Source organism: Equus asinus, chromosome 9 (genome assembly GCF_041296235.1).
Source record: "Equus asinus isolate D_3611 breed Donkey chromosome 9, EquAss-T2T_v2, whole genome shotgun sequence".
Lineage (NCBI taxonomy): Eukaryota > Metazoa > Chordata > Mammalia > Perissodactyla > Equidae > Equus > Equus asinus.
This window is the reverse complement of record NC_091798.1, coordinates 29069764-29086324: the sequence shown is the minus strand read 5'-3', so window position 1 is coordinate 29086324 and position 16561 is coordinate 29069764. Positions and strand designations below refer to the sequence as shown.

At 47.0% G+C, this 16561-nt stretch overlaps 1 protein-coding gene across 1 annotated transcript in view; it reads right to left on the bottom strand.

Moving 5' to 3' along the window:
* FAT2 (FAT atypical cadherin 2) overlaps positions 1 to 16561 on the bottom strand; it is a 79317-nt gene that overhangs the window by 23046 nt on the left and 39710 nt on the right. Inside the window, exons 10-15 of the mRNA XM_014834309.3 lie at positions 12084 to 16142; positions 10341 to 10537; positions 7667 to 7820; positions 5428 to 5661; positions 2735 to 3118; positions 27 to 241 (exon numbers count right to left, since the gene is read on the bottom strand). Coding sequence (XP_014689795.3) covers positions 27 to 241; positions 2735 to 3118; positions 5428 to 5661; positions 7667 to 7820; positions 10341 to 10537; positions 12084 to 16142 — 5243 coding nt within the window. The remainder of the gene's footprint in view (positions 1 to 26; positions 242 to 2734; positions 3119 to 5427; positions 5662 to 7666; positions 7821 to 10340; positions 10538 to 12083; positions 16143 to 16561) is intronic.

The window sequence follows — 16561 nt, the reverse complement described above, 5'->3', positions numbered from 1 at the left end:
CAAAGGGCAGAGTTGCAGATCCTTACTGTGAGCACGAGGTCATCCACGACGGCATTCTCTAAGACCCTTGTGCTGTACAGATCCTGGAGGAATCTGGGCCGGTGTTCGTTAGTATCAGTGATGTTGACCACGATGGTGGTCATGTCACTGAGGGAGGAAGAGCCTTTCCGGCTACACTCGATGGACAGGAAGTACTTGGGGTTTGTCTCAAAGTCCAGGCTCCTGTTGACGTACAGGATCCCTGAAAAAACAAGAGGTGATGGGGGCGTTGAGGCAGTTGGGATCACCAAGACAGAGGGCTGAGGGGTCTTGAGCCAAGCCTCAGGAGAGGCAGCTCAGCAGGCTTGGAGAGACAGAGCTCCTCCATCATCTCCTCCATTATCTTCTCCACCATCTCCTCCCTTGTCTTCCTCATCTCCTCCATCATCTCCTCCATTATCTTCTCCACCATCTCCTCCCTTGTCTTCCTCGTCTCCTCCATCATCTCCTCCATTATCTTCTCCACCATCTCCTCCCTTGTCTTCCTCGTCTCCTCCGTCATCTCCTCCATTATCTTCTCCACCATCTCCTCCCTTGTCTTCCTCATCTCCTCCGTCATCTCCTCCATTATCTTCTCCACCATCTCCTCCCTTGTCTTCCTCGTCTCCTCCATCATCTCCTTCATCTCTCCCATCATCTCCTCCTTCATCTCTTCATTTCCCCTCCCTCGTTACCCTCTCTCCGTCTTTCTCCTCTCGTTTTCCTTATTATCATTGCCAACAGCAGCGTCCCCCTCATTGATGTCTCCCATCCAAGTACTAACCAGGCCCAACCCTGCCTGGCTTCTGAGATCAGACGAGATCAGGCGTGTTCAGGGTGGCATGGCCGTAGACTCCCTCATTTATTTCTGTAGTAGCTCATTGATATCTCATTTAAATCTATAATATTAAATCAACTTCATGTAAATTTGTAATAACCTGTGGAGCAGGAACAGTGTGGTTCCCATTTTCTAGGTGATGATGCCATTTTCCAGGAACTGATGTTTCCAACAGCTAAGTGAGCTGCCTGACCTCACTCAGCTAGTAAATGACAGAACTTAGACTATGAAGAGTTTTACATTGTTCAACAAACTGTTAGGGCATAGATTTATTATTCTGAAAACTGGAAAAGAAAAGAATGAGGGTTTATCTTGCCATTCCCAGATAACCGAATAGTTAATGATGGAAAACTCTTTATAAAAGAATTCCAGTTACTAAATGAATGAGGAATGATGAGAAAAATCACCATTTTGCGGCTAAGAAATAATATGTCTAAGAAATAATATATATCTAAGAAATAATCACCTATGGCTGCTGAAACCATAAGAAGTGTTGACGAAGAACTCTATGATGGATGGGTCAGGCTGACAGCACCTGAGCCCACCCTCAGTCTTAACCCAAAAAAGAACCCAACAGCCATATGTGCTTCCCGACATTGTCCAAAGGAGAGCAGCGTTGTTGCCAAAAAATTGAGCTTGAACCTGATCAAGGCTTTTGACCCAAATGTCATTTGTAAGAAATATAGAGGCTAGAGAGATAGGTTATATGGCATCACAAAGATACAGGTAGCCAGTCCAAAATATAAAAATTCTGCCCAACATGTGACCCAACTTTTTCACTACATAAATGGCAGGGGGAAATAAAGAGGGAGAGGAAAATGTTAGAGATTAAAAGAGACTTAAGATATAGCGTATAAACCAAATTCACTATGTGGACATTTTTGGGATGTTGACAGACAAACTTCAAAGAGACATTTTTGAGATAATCTGAAAAACTGTCTGGCTGGGTGTTAGACAATATTAAGGAATTATTATCTTTTAGGTGTGATACTGGTATTGTGGTTGTGTTTCTAAAAGGAGTCCTTATCATTTAGAGATAGACACTGAAGTATTTACAAATGGAATGACATGATGTCTGGGATTTGCTTTAAAGTAACTCAGCGAGGGATGGATGGGGTGGGGGGTGGTAAAGGTGAAACCAAACTGGCCGTGTGGATGACTGAGGCTGGGTGAGGAAACATGGGGTTCATTATACTGTTCTTTCTTTTTTCGTATGTTTAAAGTCTCCATAATACAAACTTTAAAAAATACTGCTCAACAGTAAGGCGCCTGCTTTGGGAGGTAGAGGGCACCATTGCAGGCTCCTGTGGGAGGAATCCGCATGGGGCGTGGTCTGACCCGGGGAGCCTCTGGCGCCCCTCCACGAGGCTCTATGAGTCTGACTTAGACTCTTCCGGGGCTAGGAGGAAAGAAGAGAGACGGTTTCCTAACTCTCTCTCTCTTCATGAGAATAGGGGAAAATTCAGGGGTGCCAGGATGTTTGGGGGAGCCCTCTAGGAGGGAAGCACGCCGCTCTGCCCTGGGCTGCTTAAGCCCCAGATTCCAGCAAGTGCTTTGTGCCTCTGCAGCCAAGGAGGGAGGGTGGCCTCATCCTCCTGGGGCTGGGTCCGAGCTGAGACCTTGAAGCTGCAAACTGTGGGAGGAGAGTGGGTTGCCAAGGGTCCCACGTGGGGATGTGGGGCAATAAGGGGGGTTCCCACATAAGCTGGGCCCAGGGTTCAAGGAGGAATTTGGTACCTGGAGAGATGCAGACTAAAGAAAGGACCAAAGGAGGCCTGCCCTGAGAGGGGCTGTGTGGGGCAGACATGCCCCGTAGGTGAGGAAGCCAGTGTTCCCCAAGACTCTGGGGTTGGGGGGCTGCCTCAGGCGCTGTCTCACCTGTGCGGGGATCCAGGCGGAACCTCCCCTGCTCGTTCCCGCTGACCACGCGGTAGCCGGTCTTCTCAGCACCCGGGCGAGTGAGGGTGGCCAGCTGCAGCACCTCCGTGCCAAGCTGGGCATCCTCAGGCACCTGCACGCTGTGCTCGGTGTTCAGGAACATGGGCAGGTAGTCATCGAGGCCCACCACGGAGACGGTGACGGTGCCCAGCGTGGACAGCGGTATCGGGGTGCCCAGGTCAGAGGCACGGACGGTGAGCTCCAGGGCTGCCTGCGGCCTGACCTGCAGCGGCTTCTCCAGCCGGATCACACCTGTGGTGGCCTCGATGGAAAAGTGGCCTTCTGCAGAGTCCGTCAGAGAGTAAACCACCTGGGCATTGGTGCCTGTGGGGGAGACCGAGGGCGTGATTCACACTGAGGGACCCTCCTCTGGCCCTGCCCGCAGCGAATCTTCCAGCCAGAGGAGGGCTGGGGTGGGGGTAGGGGGTTCCCATAAAGGCTTGCATGCTTAGTCTGAGTGAAAATCTCCACACAGGGGTTCTTGACTGTGGGGTTCAAGGCCTCTAGAAAGGTTCTTGTGGTCGGGGCATCTACAAACCTATAAAATTATCTAAAAATGTTTATATGGGTGTTAGAGGCCAACATCAGCTTATGAAGTGAAAATTGTGCAAGATCAAACCCATCCATCACAAGTTCCTTGGTTGTGAGAGAACAACTCGGTATTTTGATTGTGGTGGTGGTTACATGAATCCATACATGGATAATATTGAACAGAGCTGTACACATAAACACACGGGCACACACACATCCAAACAAACGCATATAAAACCTGGTGAAATCTGAATAAGGCTTGTACAGTTACCAGTACTGGCCCAGTGCCGGTTTCCTCGCTTGGATCTCATACCACAGCTTTCTAAGGTGCTGTCATTGGGGGAAGCTGGGTGAAGGATGCAGGGCTCTCTCAGTTCTATTTTTGGAACTTCCTATGAGTCTACAATTATGTCAAATAAAAGTCAAAAAAAGACCCATATAAAGCTCTTAGTAAATCAAAACACACGGGGTTTCTCCAGCTTTGGCTCAGATTGTATTGTTTCCTTTGGTTGTGCACCCGATGAAGCAGTTGGCTCATGTGGGGGCCACAGTGTGTGAGGAACACCAACATTTAATGCTCAGCCATGAGATCCTCACCCAGTGGGTCCCACGTCTCACACACGAGTGGGGACACATGCCCCTTTGGTGGAATGGTGGCAGGAACTGCCTATAAGAATAGCCGAATTTACATAAATTAAACGTGCATACCATGCAATTCTCCCATGTATGCATTTTTCTGGAGAGACCGTAATCTTTCTAAAGAGAGGGAGCTGCTGGTCAGGCCACATTTGGAACATCTGGGTAGAATATTTGGGTTAGAATAATAACAGTTTTGAAGGGTTAACGGTGAACTGGTGCAAGGCCAGAGGGAGGGTCCTAGAGGGGAGATGGGATCGGAAGCACATGCATGAAGAGGCTAGGGCTCCTCTGCCCAGGAAGGCAGCGTGGGCCTGGAGCAGAGAGTCCCCACCTCCCAGTCTCGGAAGGGCTGTCAGGGCTGAGGGTCTAGGAGGCCCGTGTGGAGCAGAGGACAGGACCAGGACTGACGGCGTCAGCTCCAAATAGGCACCACTTGACAATTCTCCAAGGTTGCATGGATGGAAGGGGCAGCCTAGGAAGTAGGGAGCTTCCTGTCCGTGGAGGGGAGCAAGCACTGGCTAACTGAACATTTGCAGGGCCTTGTAGCCGTGAGAGGACTTTGCACTGACGATTTGCCCTCCCTAGAACCCCTGCATCCCTCCAAAACCTCTCACCTCCTTCAATGCCAGGCTGAAACTCACTTGCTCTAGGAAATCTTAAATTTACTCTACTGGGGTCAAACAAAGCAGGGGGTTTTGATCCCACTTTTGTTATCATCAGTCGTTTCCTGTGTTCATCTGGCTACTTTGATCCTGAAGCCATTCTTTACCCACCTCAATTATAAAATTTGACTCAAGGAAATTGGACCTGTACACACATACACACACACACACACATATATACGTGTCATATATATGTGTGTGTATGTATACAAAACCACAATAAACACTTCATGATGGCAGAAGCTATAATAGGTACAGTATGGAATAAATACTCCTGGAGGAATCCAATTTGTCTTGTAAATTTTAAAAGGACAAGAATTAATCCTAATGAAAATAATGTCATTAAAATTAAAATCTAAGATATTGAAAATGATTCCACATCACTGTATAGAAAATTGACCAAGGAACTTAATAGGCTTTAATGGAGTTTGTGCCCCAAATTCCTTTCTTGTAGCAAATCAGTCAGAGTTGAATAATTCTGTTTGGTGTATTTCAGATTAAATGTTTGTATTCAAAATACCCTTGAGGCAAAATGGCAGGATTGAAAGGGCTCCAGGTCTAAGTGGTGGTGAGAAACAATGAGGCCAAAATGCCCCGTACTGGCCTCAAAACACTGCCAAAATCCTTTGTCACAATGGACTTAGGTACACAGTTTTTGGATAAACATCTTCCACTTGTAAGTGTCTGTAGACTCAGTGAGGAGGCACAGTCCTTACCAGCCCCAGAGAAACACACAGAGAGCCAAATCCTCCCCCAAGGGGACCCCGTGAGTAAATGGCCTCCCCTCGTCCTCCTTCTCACCTTGGTCAGGATCCCGGGCCAATACCACCGCCACAGGGGTCTTAACTGTGGTGTTGTCAAAGACAGCCACAGCACAGTGGCTGGGGAAGAACCGGGGGGCGTTGTCATTCACATCCTCCACGTGGAGGGTCACGTCTGCCTGGCACGATTGGCCGCCTCCGTCCGTTGCCTTGGCAACAAGGCTGTACACATCCTTCTTCTCTCTGTCTAGGGCTGTGAGTGTGGTCAACTCCCCTGGCCAGAGAAATGACAGCAGGTGAGCTTTCTCTGGGGGACATGACCCCAGCGTGTGCCTTCTAGGTATCTCTGGGAGACAACCTCAGACACACAGAGTTTTGTCACAGAGAAAAGGGGTCAGTCCTGTGTACATGTGGTTAGGAAAGAAGCTCAGCCTGTATCCCTCACACGCGCTCACCTCTCTAATTCTCCCAAACATATTCCACCACCACATCGCCAATTTAAGACCAACGCCAACAAGCTACAAAGAGGCACGACATTTTTAAAGGGCAATTAGGCAATTTCTACCAACACACAACATGTGTTTATCTTTTGGCTCACAATTTCACTTCTCGGAATACATCTTATAGAATAATTAACCCTAGGATAAAAATACATGTGTAAAGATATTCTCTCCAGCATTGTTTATAATAACAACATATTGACGAACATCCTATATGTCTTTCAAAAGGGGACTGGTTAAATATATTATGATTTAGCCATACATAAAATACTGTGCAACCAAAAAGGAATTATGATAGAGTTTTATGTACTGTCTTGCTAATAGCTCCAAGATATTGCTATGTGAAAAAAAGCAAGTCACAAAAGAATATTCTATATAGAGATTTTCGACATCTAGGAAAACCAGTCTGATAGAACATATACCAAGAGTGCTTATCTTTCGGGGAAGGGCTGGTTATTATGCTGACTTTCCATTTCTGCATAATACACACCTACCTTGTTTGAATTTTTGTACAATGAACATGTATTATTCCCATATTCAGAAAAACCACCTGGTTTTTTTTTTTTTTTTTTTGCAATCCCACTGATCATCCCGCAGCTGAGCAAACAGCAGCAGAGAGAGATTAGGTAACCTACCTGGGGTGACTCAGGATGCCTGTGTGGGGGTCAGGAAGGATAATGTCTCCTGTCCATCCGGACAGCTTCCTGGGACACCACTCTCACCTGCCACCTCCCTGCTCAGGAATCTCCAAGGCATCCTTTGAGCTACTGGTTTTAAGCCAAGTATCAGCAGCTGGCCTCTGTAACCCAGGCTTCTGAGCTGCCATCCCCACACCCGCCCCTATAGCAGCAGGCTGGCATCCCACCTCTGTGGGGCTGCTCTTCGAAAGGAAGCAGGCCGCACCCTGTCTTCTCCATCAGACTCTCATGGGCCAACCTCTCGCAAGTATTCAGGGTCTACCCTGCAGGGCTCTCTGCTTCCCGCTCTCTACTTTGTCCCCTAACTAATAATAATGACAATGGCAACCACCTCTAATGAACTCTTATTATGTGCCAGACCTCGGCTGGACTTCTATATACTTTATCTGTTGGGATCCTTACAACAATACTGTGAGGTTTTGTCCCCAGTCTGCAGCATATGCGTCTTGAGATCATGTCCTTGACCTTGATGCTCACCTACCTAAATCCCCTATAGCTTTAAAGGTAGGATTTGGCAGCCCCTGCCCTGTGGGCCTTATCCTTTGTCCTCTCCCTTCCCATTCTGTGCACCGGTTTCTGGCCCTCCATCAGGTCCTCAGATGAGCATGCTCTTTCCTAAAACTTGATCCTTGTATAAATTCTCCTTCTACCTCGAATATCCATCCCTACCACTCCCTTACCCCCTGGCTAACCCCTACACGTCCTCAAGTCTCACAGAAAATGGCATTTCCTCAGAGAAGTTTTATTTCATCTTGCGCCCAAACCTGAGTCAAGTTCTCCTGTCAAACCTCCCCTTAGCACCCTGAATTTATCCTTAACTCAGCACATTTCAAACCACCGATTCAATGGTGGCCTGTCCCACTAGATTGTAAAGACCCAGATTTTGTCTTATCAGTCTGTTGATTATGTCCCCAGCATCCAGTGTGATGCTCGGCACACACTGCCAACATATGTTTGCTGAGTGAATGGATGGATAGGTAAGAGCATTCCTATTTCTTCTGCCAGGAGCCTACCACAGCACTGGGCACTTGGTATTCAGTAAATTAGTTCTTGGATTGATCTTGCAGTTCAGGAAACCCACCTGTATGAGGATCCAGCTTAAATTCATCTGCTCCAGGACCATGCAGAGAATATGTGATCTGAGCGTTGGTATCAGAGTCTAAGTCTGTGGCAGAAACTTTCAAAATGAAGTGTCCTGGAGATACATCTTCACTGACTTTGCCGGTATAGAGAAGCTGGGGATGGAAGACAAAGAAGAGGGAGGTTGTGGGAGGTACACTTAGATCCAGAGAGAGAGGCAGAGTGACAGAGAGTGAGAGATGGAAGCAAAGAGACAGATTAGAGAGCAGAGGTGGAGAGAGAAAGAGAGAAGCAGAGAGAGGGAGGGAGGGGATCAGAGAGATCGAGAATAAGATGAAACATGCAAGGAAAACGGAGATTTAAAACAAGAAGGATGACAAGAGAACTAGTCAGAAAAGACAGAGAATGAGAGAGAAGTTCCACCATCCAAAAGCCCACACTCAGGGCTAGAAGGACCTGCTGCAACCTACTCCACGGGGCCCTTTGAGGCTTCTGGATGGGGCTGATGAGATGGGCCTGATAAGAGGCATTCTGGAAGGTATCAGGTCAAGCCGCTCACCACGGGCCAGGCATCCCTGGTCTCTTTGGTGAGGCCATGCTGTCAGGCTCATCCTCATGCCCACACCCCCAGGATAGGCCTTTGGCTATTTGAGTCAGGTCTGGACCCCAGTGGCCCCAGAGCCTGCCCGACCATCCCTCCATTGCGAGGACCTTCATGGCTTGGCAGGGGAAGTGGCACAGGGGAGAGGCTAGAGCTCCCTGAGAACCCAATGTTCCTACAGCTGCTGGCTCTGGGCACAGTTTCCAAGCAAACCAAGGATCCCTGTTCATGCTTTGCATGGTGGTTTCGTGCCTGGGTGGGCTGTGAGGAGATGGCCCCCCAGGCCTCTCTTCCCTGCTCTAGTGATGTTGTTGACCACCTTGGGAAGGCCAGGGGGAGCTTGGTCCCAGCCTCTCTCAGCATGGGGAGGATGCAGGCTGGTTGTAAGGATGGCTGAGGGAAAAGAGGAAGAAGGTATGGCCACCATTCTCCCTCAAAAGGCTGCTCTTCTGAGACCACCCAAAAGGTGGTTATCTTGGATCCTGCAAAGACCTTTCCCACGCCCCCTGATAACCCAGGTTCTCTTTTTCTCCTATGCTTTTCTGTTGTTGGAGTGTGGGAGACAGAGGAAGAAAGGGGGACGGGATATATGTCTTTTCGTGTGTTCCAAGTTATGTGCCCATATGTATGTACGTGTGTGCAAATAAGTTGAAGTATGTATATATGCAAATACATGTGCAACTATTTTTGTGTGTTACGTATTTGCCTGTATGGATGGATATACATATGGGTGCATGTTGTGGCTATGTAGATATATGCTCATGTGTATGTGTGTATATATGCATAGGTATTTGTGGGTATATGCAGTTGTAGATGATCTTTTGTGTGTGTGTATAGGTGTGAGAATGCATAAGTTTGCATTTATGTATAGATACTGAATGGCTGGACTTTATGTAAATCTGAATTATGCTAATTTTAGATGTTATAAAATTTAAATGTTAATAATTTAACTTTATCTGCAAACTTTGAAATAATGCAAATCCCCTCAAAGTTAAAAATTATTTACTGTGTTTAAAAAATATATGTTTAAGGGCCGGCCGGGTGGCGCAGCGGTTAAATGCACACCTTCCACTTCAGCGGCCCGGGGTTCGCCGGTTCGGATCCCAGGTGTGGACATGGCACCGCTTGGCAATCCATGCTGTGGTAGGCGTCCCACATATAAAGTAGAGGAAGATGGGAATGGATGTTAGCTCAGGGCCAGTCTTCCTCAGCAAAAAGAGGAGGATTGGCAGCAGATGTTAGTTCAGGGCTAATCTTCCTCAAAAAAAAGAAAAAAACCCCCAAAAAACCTAACTACTAAAAAATAAAATAAATAAATAAAATTAAAAAGATATGTTTAAAAGCAAAGCTACATGACAATGATTGTTGATTTATACCCTCTAAGAACGCAGCTCTTCTCCTGACACACGCACACGCACACACATACACATGCACACAAACACACACACACATAGCACTCAACATTTGTTCCCATGGGATATTTAGGGTTGAATTATACTATATCCTCAGGAAAATATCCCTTATCAAAAATGTAACTGTGTCCGTATGTTTATGTATGTGTATAACCTGGAGGAGGGTCTCTGTGTTGGTCTGTACTACCCATGCAGATATGGGGATATGCGCGTACGGGCATGGGGGGCTGTGTGGGAGTCTCTGGGGTCGGGTCTCTTTGGATGTATTTGATAATAATGAGCCATGCTAAGAAGCTGAGCAGTGGAAGGGTTTGCCACTGGTCGTAGCTGACTGTGTTTGGAGAAATTAGAAGTTACATTATTTCTAGATATGCTTTGCAGGGAAGTTGACCTTTGTGGGGAGTGTAGAGGGAGAGGTATGGACCGTGGGTCCTAAAGAGCTTGGTGACATCCCTATGAGGGGGGTCAGGGGGTGTGCCAAGGAATTACCTAGAATGATCCTTGTCGAGCACACTAGTCTGAGAAGCCAGGGAGAAGCAAGGGCAGGTGTGGTCAATGATGGCAAGCCTCAGAGATGGTCCCCTGAGTTCTTCTCCTTCCTCCTTCCCTTCATTCCAGCTTTCTTGCCTCCACTTCCACCCCACCGCTCCCCACGCTCTTACCTGTGAGCACTGTGGGCTGTTATCATTGATGTCCAGGACAAAGATCTCCACGAGGACGGAAGCCTGGAACTTGCCATCGGAAGCTGTGATTCTGAGCAAGTATTTGGCCATTTGCTCGCGGTCCAGGGTCTTCCTGGAGAAGATCCTCCACTCATCTCCAACTTGGCTGATGCCAAACTGGCCCAGGGGGTCTCCCTCTAAAAAGATGGGACAGAGTTTCCAGAAGCTGAGCAAAAGGAGCGAACCAGGCTTTGTGCCATAAGTGACTGCCCACCTGACACGTTTTGTAGGATTACTGGGAAAGGCAAAATTTTCCTCCCTTAACTAGGGACCCACAATTCTACTTCAAGTCACTTATTCAGTGTTATGAAGCCTCTTCCAACTTCAAAGGCCTCTTGTTAAATGGAATTATCACTGCAAGAAGCACCACTCCAAAATATGTGGCTGAGAGGCAAATTTCTTAACTTTCGTGCTTTGGGAGGCACTGGGGGAAGTTAAAGGGAAGCAAATTTCAATTCTATATAAGAACCTTCTGGAATCTAGTAGCTGTTTGACAGTGGAGGGTAGGAAGTGACAACAACACTAAACTCTCTGCAGTTTTACTTTACAACTGAGGACGTAGACCAAGTGGAGGTTGAGATGGGTCACTAGCCTTGCTTCTGAGTCATATTTCCTGGACACCAGTCACTGACAGGGGAGACAGATTTCTGAGATTCTAAGATTCCACAGTTCCAAGATTCAATGATTCCAAAAGTTGATGATATGTTGACATTTATTATTCTACTATTCGGAGATTTTAAGACTTTTGTGTTTTTAAGAGCCTGATACTGCAAGATGATAAGATTCTATTTCCCTAAGTCTCCATATTTCAAAGAGCTCTGATCCAGGATCTGTCTCCAGGAGTCTGTGATTCTTGGTTGGAACTTTAGGCTCATTAACTCTCCACCAGATAGCAGAGATAGACAAAGGAGCCATGTCTGTGGGAATGAGATGACATGGCACCTGGGAGAGGGGAAAAGGACACTGACAAGTAAAGAAACTCTCTTTTGGCTACTGGTTGGCTCGTTCAGCCACTGGGCAGGGATTGGGGTGATTTAAGTTTGCAATAGGTATCCACTGAGGAAAGTAGCTTGTACGGTGTGGTTTTAATCCCAGCCTGAAACAAGCTTGCAGTGTGCCCTTGGTGGAGTTTCTCTCCCTCTCTGGGCTCTGGTTCTCCCATGTGTCAAATGAGGGGATAAGGCTGGAATCCTATCTAAGGAAGTGTTTTCACTCCAACACGTACATCCTGTGATTGAATAAGAAGGCTTTTCTACTTTCTACAACTTGCTCTAGACAGAATACTACTCTACGAGGACAGTCACCTGATGGTTTTCATGGATTACACAATGGTTGATGCCTTCTCCATCTCCCAGAAGCTAACTGAGAACAGGTACAGTATCTCTCTTCTATCTACTCCACTTAAAGTAATCAGAGATCCTCTTGCAAAGCATTTTCATATTTATAGGGGGCTCTCAGAGCTTTTTCCAGTTATATCTTATCAGCATCCTGGGAGGCCAATGAGAACAGATATGCCAAGTCTATAGATGGAGCAGTTGAGGTCCTGGGAGGTTAAGTGATTTACCCAAGGTCACACTGCTAATAAGCGGCAAAGCCATAACTTAAACCCATGCCTTAGGGTACCTCTTACTGGACTTTTCTCAATGCACCCCTGTGCCTCCATTGCAAGACAGGTATCCTTACCTGTGATATAGCAGGTGACCTGTCTATTCTGTTCAGAGACATCAGCATCCAAGGTTTTAAGAGTGGCCACAGGTTCACCAGGTTCACTGTTCTCAACCACAGATCCTCTGTAGTCTTCAGAAGCAAATTGGGGAGCATTGTCATTCTCATCTGTAATGGAGACTTCAACCAGGACCTGAGAAGATAGCTGGATGGTCCGGCCATGGTCATAGGCCACCACATAAAAGCGGTAGGTCTGGCGGGTTTCGCAGTCAAGTTCCTGGAGCGTGGTGATCCAGCCGGTCTCACTGTCAATGGCAAAGAGCTCATGGATATTGCTACCAGGGTCCACTGGCAGCCTGTAGCTCACCTGGCCATCATTCCCAGTGTCCTGGTCATTGGCAGTCACTTGAATGACTGTAGTCCCCACTGGCATATTCTCAGTGAGGACAGCCTTATATGGATCAGCCTCAAATATAGGCCTATTATCATTGACATCCTTCACTTGGATGTTGACAGAGACTAAGGAAACCAAGTAAGTGTCATTATGGGGGCAATGTGCCATCAAATCAATCTGGTACCATTTGGTGGACTCGTAGTCCATGGCTTTCCTCACCTTTAGAACCCCTGTGTTTCGGTCCAAGGAGAAGGTGCCGTCCTTGTTGCTCTCTGGTGTGGTGCCCTGCACTAGACTGTAGATCACTGGATCTTGAGCTGCCACTGCTTTAACAGAACCAATTTCAGATCCCTCTGGAAGGTCTTCAGATGCAGAGAAACTATAGAGAGGTTCAGAAAATTTGGGCAAGGATACTTCATTAGGAACCACCTGAAGTCGTAACAGCACCAGAGAGTTCCAGTGAGGAGGGCCCCCATCTTGGGCTTTGATTTTTAAGTCAAAGGCCCGATTTTCCAATCCCACCAGGCTCTCTTTCACCTTGACAACACCAGTGGTTGGGTTGATTTCAACGACCTCTTCATCCAAGTCCTCCATTGAGTCCACTGAGTAGGTGACATCTGCATTCCGACCTTCATCTGCGTCATATGCCAGCACCTGGATAACTGGGGAGTCTTTACTGACATTGGACTGAACGGACACTGTGTACTCAGATGCTTTGAACTGTGGGGGGTTGTCATTTTCATCTGTGAGGATGATCTTTACAGTGCAGAAGGCCACTCGTCCCCCTCCATCCTGAGCCATGACCTTAATAGCAATGACTCTTTCTGTTGAATTTTCCCGATCCAGTTTCTGCAGAGTGGTAATCTGGCCACTGGGGTTTATGGAGAACTTCTCATCTGCTAGTTTATTGATGATGGTATAATCTACAGTGCCATAGGGACCACTATCTTTGTCTATGGCTAGCAACTCAATCACCTTGGTTCCCACCTTTGCATTCTCTGCTAATTCTGCCTCATAAACATGCTGCTGGAACTCCGGGCTGTACTTGTTGGCATTTGTAGTGTTGATATACACAGGCACAGTTGCTTGGAAGACCCCATCAGAAGCACCTACCCTCAAACTGTAAGAAGAGTCCAGGTGCTTTTTGCAAAGGTTGAGCATAGAAATTATTCCCGATGAGCTGTTAATGGAGAAGTGCCGGTCCTGATTGCCAGAAAGAATCAGGTACTCCAGGCGGGAGATGTCTCTGCTGTCAGGGTCAAGAGCTTGGACTTTGAGAACCAGGTGTCCACAGGTTGCTAACTCACTGACATTGGCTTCATACTGAGGTTGCCTAAACTCTGGGGGATTGTCATTGATGTCAGACACATTGACAACCACAAGGGTTTCACCAGTGAGTGGGGGGTCTCCTCTATCCATGGCCCTGACTTTCACATGAAAGTGTTGTTGGGCTTCATAATCCAGCTCTTGAACTGTGGACATCTCCCCTGTGCTTCCATTGATCTGGAAGAATTTGGAAACATCCGAGCCATCCTCTACAATCTGATAGGAGACATCACGGTTCTGCCCTGAGTCCTGGTCAGAAGCCAACAATTGGATCACAGGGGTCTGAGCAGGCAAACCTTCTGAGATTGAAGTGGTGTAGACTGATTGGGAGAAAGTGGGAGGATTATCGTTGATGTCCTCCACCAGGACTTCCACTGTGGCTTCAGAAAATGACCCCAGAGCTGTGTCTGTGGCTCTGACTGTGAACGTATGTTTGGTCTTAGACTCATAGTCCAAAGGGCCTGTTACTGTTAGGACACCAGTCTTAAAGTCGGTGGTGAAGAGCCTCAAGGGCTCTTCCTCCACAATGTTGTAGATGAGCCGGAGTCCCTCTGGACTGCGGGCCTGGGTGTGGAGAATTGGGGTATAGAGTGCAATATTTTCTGGCACTCTGACTTTGTAGTAAGGACTCTGAAACAGTGGGTTGGATTTATTTCTCACAATGACAATTACTTCTTCCTCAGTCTGGAGGGATGGGGTTCCTCCATCTCGAGCAATGACCTTGAGGTGATACTTATTTAAAGCTTGATAATCAAAGGGTTTCCTCAGTGATATGTCCCCAAGATAGGGGTCCATTCGAAAATATGTGTAATCTTCTGCAAATGCATATGTAACAGCACCATTTACCCCCAAGTCCTGGTCAGTGGCAGACACCTGAAACAGGACATCCCCTGGCTCTGTGCCGTCTTGGATTATGGTGTAATAGGGCAGATGCTTAAATTCAGGGTGATTGTCATTGACATCCTGAACAAAGACTCTGACTAGAGCCTGAGCTACTCGCTGAGGGGTCCGATTGTCCCTCAATTCCACTGCTACCTCATGAATGTCCTGTTGTTCTCGGTCAAATGCCACACCTCGTGTCTGCAACACGCCCGCTGACTTGATCATATGAAACATATCTGTGCCATTCAAGAGGAAGTAGGAAAGAGTGTCATTCAAATGACTGCCCTGGCCACCAAGAATCACCAGTGCCTTTCTGTCCCGCAAATTCTCTTTCACTGTTGCCCTGTAGACATCTTGGTCAAACCGTAAGCTTGTGTTAAGGGCTTGTGTTAAAAAAATTTTTACCAGTGCAGTATCTTGATACAGGCCATCAGAAGCCCTGATGATGAGCTCTCGATTGAGTCCCAGGAAAGCAGGATTCAACACAGATATGCGACCAGCAATAGGATGGATGGCAACAGCTTCATCAGCATTGCCAGTTTTGATGCTATAATTGACTTCTGAGTCATCATCGCTGGCGCGCACTGTGAGGAGCTCCATACCCGGATGGATGGGTGCCACTAATGCTACCTCATATATCTGGTCTGAGAACCTGGGAGGAGAGTCATTTACATTTCTGACATTGATGATGACGTGGGCAGGCCTGGGTGCAAATAAGATGGGGCTTCCTTGGTCATGGACATAGATGCTGAATTGGAAAGAGGGCATGCTCTCGTAATCCATCTTTAATATGATGGTTAGGGTTCCCATGCTGGGGTCGATTTTGAAAAACTTCAAAGCTTCTGGATCCAAAATTTTATAGACCAACAAGGAATTAGCTTCCTTGTCACTGTCAGAGGCACGAATCACAACGGGGTTGTTGTTTTCATCCACGATCATGCTGTTCAGTGGAGCTGCTTCGCTAATTTGGCCCACAAAAGTCAACTTTAAGAATATGGGAGCATTGTCATTTTCATCAATGATGTAAACAAGAACTACAACATCAGTAAATGCACCCGCCATATTGCTGCCTCGGATCTTCAGCTGGTAAGATGAAATTTTCTCATGGTCCAAGTTCTTCTGGGTGGCAATGAGGCCAGAATATGAGTTCATGGAGAATACGCCATCCTTGTTTCCCTCTCTTAACTCATAGGTGACTTCTGAGGAGCTTGCAGCTGAGACAAGGAGGATTGGAGAACCAACAGGGATTGACTCAGGGATCTCTACAAAGTACTCGGCTTTTGAAAAGATGGGGGCGCTGCTATCTGAGGGGTAGATGTGAATAATCACTGTAGCCAGATCATGCCACTGTGGGGAGCCTTGATCTTCTGCCTTCACTGTCAGAGTATACTGGACATGATTTGTTTTTCCAAGTTTCTGGGCTAGAGTGATAATGCCGAGTAGGGCATCGATGTTGAAGAAACCCTCGCTGTTCCCTGAAACAAAAGACAAGACAAACCAAAGTTTACCAAACCCTCAAGAGGTGCCAACTAGGCTTTCGAGATCAGCAAAGAGGCTATCACACAAAGGTTGGACAGGGCAAAATCCACATCCCCTGCCTCCCTGGATTTAGTTATGACAGAGTGTATAGGGTAGATATATACTTGATAAAATTCCTCATATGGTTCACATAGCAGATGCTCCATAAATGGCAGCTTCAATTATCACTAAGTCTTCGGGTCACAACTTAAGCCACAAACCAAAGCTGCAGTAGGTCTTTGAAGCAAAGACAGGAGACTTATACTTTGTAGGAAAGACGGACTCCACCCGGTATTTCAGTGGTGCCTTTTATAGGAAAAGCTTCAGTCATATTATGCAGAATTTTTAATCATCCTTTACATAACTTTTAATAGCT